The 7,337-nt window shown below is 40.3% G+C and overlaps 1 protein-coding gene across 1 annotated transcript; it reads left to right on the top strand.

Annotated features, from left to right (window-relative positions):
- Positions 1 to 3,285: 3,285 nt before the first annotated feature.
- LOC112267639 (olfactory receptor 51E2) lies at positions 3,286 to 6,710 on the top strand. Its single transcript, XM_024445836.2, has one exon. It carries the CDS (start codon positions 5,125 to 5,127, stop codon positions 6,178 to 6,180), a length of 1,056 nt encoding a protein of 351 aa, XP_024301604.1. The 5' UTR covers positions 3,286 to 5,124; the 3' UTR covers positions 6,181 to 6,710.
- Positions 6,711 to 7,337: the final 627 nt, after the last annotated feature.

The raw sequence follows: 7,337 nt of genomic DNA on the forward strand, positions 1-7,337 counted from the left end.
AGGACAGGAAGGCTGTTGTTGAAAATCAAAGACACAGGACAGGAAGGCTGTTGTTGAAAATCTAAGACACAGGACAGGAAGGCTGTTGTTGAAAATCTCAGGACAGGAAGGCTGTTGTTGAAAATCTAAGACACAGGACAGGAAGGCTGTTGTTGAAAATCAAAGACACAGGACAGGAAGGCTGTTGTTGAAAATCAAAGACACAGGACAGGACAGGAAGGCTGTTGTTGATCATCTAAGACACAGGACAGGAAAGCTGTTGTTGATCATCTAAGACACAGGACAGGACAGGAAGGCTGTTGTTGAAAATCAAAGACACAGGACAGGAAGGCTGTTGTTGAAAATCTAAGACACAGGACAGGAAGGCTGTTGTTGAAAATCTAAGACACAGGACAGGAAGGCTGTTGTTGATCATCTAAGACACAGGACAGGACAGGAAGGCTGTTGTTGAAAATCAAAGACACAGGACAGGAAAGCTGTTGTTGAAAATCAAAGACACAGGACAGGACAGGAAGGCTGTTGTTGATCATCTAAGACACAGGACAGGACAGGAAGGCTGTTGTTGAAAATCAAAGGCTGTTGTTGATCATCACAGGACAGGACAGGAAGCTGTTGTTGAAAATCAAAGACACAGGACAGGACAGGAAGGCTGTTGTTGATCATCTAAGACACAGGACAGGACAGGAAGGCTGTTGTTGAAAATCAAAGACACAGGACAGGAAAGCTGTTGTTGAAAATCAAAGACACAGGACAGGAAGGCTGTTGTTGAAAATCAAAGACACAGGACAGGAAGGCTGTTGTTGAAAATCTAAGACACAGGACAGGAAGGCTGTTGTTGAAAATCTAAGACACAGGACAGGAAGGCTGTTGTTGAAAATCTAAGACACAGGACAGGAATCAAAATCAAAGACACAGGACAGGAAGGCTGTTGTTGATCATCTAAGACACAGGACAGGACAGGAAGGCTGTTGTTGAAAATCAAAGACACAGGACAGGAAAGCTGTTGTTGAAAATCAAAGACAGGACAGGACAGGAAGGCTGTTGTTGAAAATCAAAGACACAGGACAGGAAGGCTGTTGTTGAAAATCAAAGACACAGGACAGGAAGGCTGTTGTTGAAAATCTAAGACACAGGACAGGAAGGAAGGCTGTTGAAAATCAAAGACACAGGACAGGAAGGCTGTTGTTGATCATCTAAGACACAGGACAGGACAGGAAGGCTGTTGTTGAAAATCAAAGACACAGGACAGGAAAGCTGTTGTTGAAAATCAAAGACACAGACAGGACAGGAAGGCTGTTGTTGATCATCTAAGACACAGGACAGGACAGGAAGGCTGTTGTTGAAAATCTAAGACACAGGACAGGAAGGCTGTTGTTGAAAATCTAAGACACAGGACAGGAAGGACTAAGACACAGGAAGGCTGTTGTTGAAAATCAAAGACACAGGACAGGAAGGCTGTTGTTGATCATCTAAGACAGGACAGGACAGGAAGGCTGTTGTTGAAAATCAAAGACACAGGACAGGAAAGCTGTTGTTGAAAATCAAAGACACAGGACAGGAAGGCTGTTGTTGAAAATCAAAGGACAGGACAGGAAGGCTGTTGTTGAAAATCAAAGACACAGGACAGGAAGGCTGTTGATCATCTAAGATCATCTGTTGTTGAAAATAAGACACAGGACAGGACAGGAAGGCTGTTGTTGAAAATCAAAGACACAGGACAGGAAAGCTGTTGTTGAAAATCAAAGAAAACAAACAGGACAGGACATGAAGGCTGTTGTTGATCATCTAAGACACAGGACAGGACAGGAAGGCTGTTGTTGAAAATCAAAGACACAGGACAGGAAAGCTGTTGTTGAAAATCAAAGACACAGGACAGGACAGGAAGGCTGTTGTTGATAATCTAAGACACAGGACAGGACTTTAATAATTGTTGATAATTAATGGTCATAGTTCGAGAGTAATTCTTCACTGACTCCCAGTCGGCACATTTCATTGGCTAATTGGACTCCCAGTCACACTGTCTCATTGACTAATTGGCCTCTTGGTGATGTTACCATCCTCTGTGTCCAGTACGACCGGCATGATGCCTCCTGGGTAATTTAGTGTGTAAATAACAAGTGTTGACGCAGCAGTAGCAGACCTATGATGTTCATTACAGCGCCAATTAAACAACGACAATGACCATGTCAACATCATGTTGGGTTGGGGATGGCCTCTCTACATCATGTTGGGTTAGGGATGGTCTCCCTACTCTCTCATCATGTTGGGTTAGGGATGGTCTCCCTACATCATGTTGGGTTAGGGATGGTCTCCCTACTCTCTCATCATCTTGGGTTAGGGATGGTCTCCCTACTCTCTCATCATGTTGGGTTAGGGATGGTCTCCCTACTCTCTCATCATCTTGGGTTAGGGATGGTCTCCCTACTCTCTCATCATGTTGGGTTAGGGATGGTCTCCCTACATCATGTTGGGTTAGGGATGGTCTCCCTACTCTCTCATCATGTTGGGTTAGGGATGGTCTCCCTACTCTCTCATCACATTGGGTTAGGGATGGTCAGAAGGGTTAGGGATGGTTACGGATGGTTAGAAGGTTAGCCTGCTGGCTTTGAGTCGATTGGAACAGCCTGCTGGCCTTACTGAGTGGATAGGAACATTAGCCTGCTGGCCTTACTGAGTGGATAGGAACATTAGCCTGCTGGCCTTACTGAGTGGATAGGAACATTAGCCTGCTGGCCTTACTGAGTGGATAGGAACATTAGCCTGCTGGCCTTACTGAGTGGATAGGAACATTAGTCTGCTGGCCTTACTGAGTGGATAGGAACATTAGCCTGCTGGCCTTACTGAGTGGATAGGAACATTAGCCTGCTGGCCTTACTGAGTGGATAGGAACATTAGACTGCTGGCCTTAATGAGTCGACAGCAACATTAGCCCAAACTATTTAGGAGGGATATCACACCTGGCACAAATGATTGTCTAGTTCTGTTTTTCCTGCTGAGGGGTGCCCTATACCTGCGCCTAGAGGGGAGCAGTTCAAAGTCTGGGTACAGGGGGTGGCTTGGGTCTAAAATTATTTTGTGAGCGTTGCGGAAGGCCCTGACCTTAAAGATCTCATCCAGGCCTGTCTGTTTGACTCCTAGTACCTTGGGGAGAGTCCTGACCTTAAAGATCTCATCCAGGCCTGTCTGTTTGACTCCTAGTACCTTGGGGAGAGTCCTGACCTTAAAGATCTCATCCAGGCCTGTCTGTTTGACTCCTAGTACCTTGGGGAGGGCCCTGACCTTAAATATCTCATCTAGGCCTGTCTGTTTGACTCCAAGTACCTTGCTTGCTGTGGTGATAATCCTTCTCAGCATATTTCTCTGGCTGACAGTGGCATTGCCAAACCAACAAACAATACAACAAGTTAAAATACTGTCAATGAAAGAATTGTAAAACAGAGTCAGTATAGTTCAGTCTAAATTTAAAGATCCCAGCTTTTTGAGAAAGTACAGTCTCTGTTGGTTCTTTTATGTAGATCAGGTCTGTACATTTACTCCACTGAAGCTTATTGTCCAAGAGGGTATGTTTAAATGGCTAAATAATTTATCCATGCGACAGGAGTAATTGCTACAGTGATTCTTGAAATGCAGATGGATGTTTTGTTTAACCTGAAAGTATAGCCTACTTTTGTTACATTGTTTGCTAGTTCAGCTGGTTAGCTAACTCTGTCTCATTGACCACCAAAATGTTGTTCACACTGTCTAGCCAGCCACTTAATATACTGTTACTTGTTTTAGCTAGCTATGTTAGCAATGTTATGAATACAACTCCCATCTGCTGTCGACGTCAGGATACGATTTGAGAGCATTGGTTAGCCCCAAAAGTGATTATAACTTTCTTTGACTGCATGTTGACAGTGGATTCAGAGCCATTCAGTGATTAGCTACACTACACATAATTTTTGACCAGGTTCCCGTGAAGCAATTGGACAGTCTAGCACAACATACCCAAGAGTTTCTTGATTAGCAAGGGATCGTCTATGTTTTATTTCATTGTGTATTAGAAACACAGTTTGAGATCATTGTGAGGGGATTTCGCCAGTGGTTGAATGGGGATATTGGGCTATACCCGGGATAATCTTGTCTGAGGTTACTACAGTAACCAATGGGAATGAGGCTTAGTGAAAGGTTAACATTGCATGTCTTCATGTTTGAAAAAATAATTGCTACCAGTTTGACAACAAAACATTGATAACAAACAGCATGTACACAGTAATAAAATGTAAAAGATATATTTCATGCTGAAAACCCTCATATTAAACACCAATGGTGTTCACTAAGTAGATGGTTTATATATAGGATAATGTTTTACACAGCTTTTGGAATTCTATTTTTCCATATATTTTCCCATGTTCTGAGGCCACGCAGAGGACCAGAGATCATTAGACACCTGTGGTAATCTGACGTAACCAAAAAGACCACTACATGTCATTTTATTTAGAAACATATTAAAAAATGAACGTTGAAAGTTACCTAAATTCTGGTAGTTTACTGGTAAACTTGTTTCAGAAATCCTTTTTGTAACCCAGGTTACGTCATCCTGCTCAAAGAACCATGATAAAGATTTATTTTTTATATTTTTTTTATTTCACCTTTATTTAACCAGGTAGGCTAGTTGAGAACAAGTTCTCATTTACAACTGCGACCTGGCCAAGATAAAGCAAAGCAGTTCGACACAATACAACAACACAGAGTTACACATGGAATAAACAAAACATACAGTCAATAATACAGTAGAAAAAAAGAAAGATCACTACTAAGTGGTGGAGTCAGAGAGAGGTTAAAGGGACAACAATAACAACATTAATCATCAAAAACAGTGCAGTCATGAAGTACATAAAGCTCAATATAAGAAGGGGAGGTTGAGTATCTTGTCTCAAGGGATGTCTGGTTTGGAGTATAAAGTCTCATGTGGGTCAATTTATTGGACCACACAGAGTTCCACTCCACAGACCAACAACGAATTACACTCTACCGACCAATGATCAAACAACGGGGGGGGGAAAAAACCCAGAACAACAGCAAGTGGGTTTATTATGACATTTGTGTACCATTCATACATAGAGTATTGAAAATACTGTGTCAATGACAACATTGACATTTTACCTTGTGTTTTTTTGTTTTTCCTCTCAATTCGTTGGCAATACTCAAAGTGTAATGATCGAAGAATTCCAGGGATTCAATTTTTCACACAACGAGTTCATCTTTTTGGGATTCCCAGTGATCTACGAGTACAGACGACTACTTTCCTTACCGTTTTTCACCACCTACATTTTAGTCTTGGTGGGAAATTCTTTGTTGATCTACGTGATTAGAATTATGGAGAGCCTCCACAGCCCCATGTATATATTAATATGTGGTTTGGCGGCGGTAGACATAGTGGTGGCTACAGTCATTATCCCCAACATGCTGCTCAGCTTTCTGTTTGACTGGAATGACATCTCATTGGCCAGCTGTTTGACTCAGATGTTTTTCACTCACTTCCTGTCGTCAGTAGAGTCGACTATTCTCCTGGCCATGGCTCTGGACCGCTATGTGGCTATCTGCTACCCTTTGCACTACGCTCGTATCCTCAACAATGTCATGTTTCTCAAACTGTTGCTGTTCACTGTTATAAGGAGTGGTTCTATCATGTTTGTACTAGTTGCGCTCGCTGGTTCTCTGTCTTTCTGTGGTTCCAATGTCATCAACCACTGCTACTGTGACCACATGGCCCTGGTGAGTCTAGCATGTGGTAACACGGACAAGAATAATGCGATGGGATTGGCTGTGATTATCTGTTTTGTGGGGATTGATATTTGCGTCATTATTTTCTCCTACATGAAGATTCTGAGCGTTGTGTTGCGTAGAGCAGCAGGGGAGGATAGATGGAAGGCGTTCCACACGTGTGGCACCCACCTAATTGTCATAATGTGTTTTTATTTGATTGGCACCGTTACTTTTCTGTCACGCAATCTGAATATTCAAATCCCAACTGATATCAATACTTTTCTAGGAGTGATGTATATTGTTTTACCAGCGAGTGTCAATCCAATAATCTATGGAGTCCGGACAAAGGAAATACGAAACCGTATTTTAAAAATGTTCAACACAAGAGTAAACAGAGAATTGACTGTTCAGGTTGCTATTGTAGAAATGTGATTAGTTTCAAAACTCTATATTATAATATATATTTATATTATATAAAATATATACTATATTTTTTTTAAATGAAAAGCTAAAATATCTTGAGTCAATAAAGTGAAAATTATATATTCACCAATTTTTCACATTTCTGTTTTTTTTTTCATCAGAAATAATTGCTTATGAATTCATGTGTAAAATATTACTGTTCTCAGATTTTTAATTGAGTTTTTTAAAATTAAGTGCATGAAAGTGTTTTATTTGTAGATGCTAAAACACTATACACAGAGGGCTAGAATTGTTTACATCCGAAATTATTCATACCCTTTGACTTATTCCACACGTTGTCGTGTTACAGCCTGAATTTAAAACATTTCTTAAAATGAGATTTTGTGTCACTGATCTACACACAATACACCATAATGTTAAAAGTGGATTTATGTTTTTAGACATTTGTACAAATATATATATTTTTTTTTAAATGAAAAGCTAAAATATTTTGAGTCAATAAAGTGAAAATTATATATTCACCAATTTTTCACATTTCTGTTTTTTTTTTTCATCAGAAATAATTGCTTATGAATTCATGTGTAAAATATTACTGTTCTCAGATTTTTAATTGAGTTTTTTTTAATTAAGTGCATGAAAGTGTTTTATTTGTAGATGCTAAAACACTATACACAGAGTGTACAAAACATTAAGAACACCTTCCTAATATGTAATTGCCGTTATTGATACAACACGGGAAACTGTTGAGTGTGGAAAAACCCAGCAGCGTTGTAGTTCTTGACACAAAACTGTGCGCGTCAATAAGGGAATCATAGCTTTCACCTGATCAATCTATGTCCAGGAAAGAGCAGGTGTTTTTAATGTTTTGTGAACACAGTGTTTGGAATGTTTAACTGGAATGGTATTCTGTATATTTGACTGTGATATGTGGTTTGTCTCACCTAGCTATCTGAATATACTAACTACTGTGATATGTGGTTGTCTCACCTAGCTATCTGAATATACTAACTACTGTGATATGTGGTTGTCCACCTAGCTATCTGAATATACTAACTATTGTGATATGTGGTTATCTCACCTAGCTATCTGAATATACTAACTACTGTGATATGTGGTTGTCCACCTAGCTATCTGAATATACTAACTACTGTGATATGTGGTTGTCC

This window comes from Oncorhynchus tshawytscha, linkage group LG14, assembly GCF_018296145.1.
Source record: "Oncorhynchus tshawytscha isolate Ot180627B linkage group LG14, Otsh_v2.0, whole genome shotgun sequence".
NCBI lineage: Eukaryota > Metazoa > Chordata > Actinopteri > Salmoniformes > Salmonidae > Oncorhynchus > Oncorhynchus tshawytscha.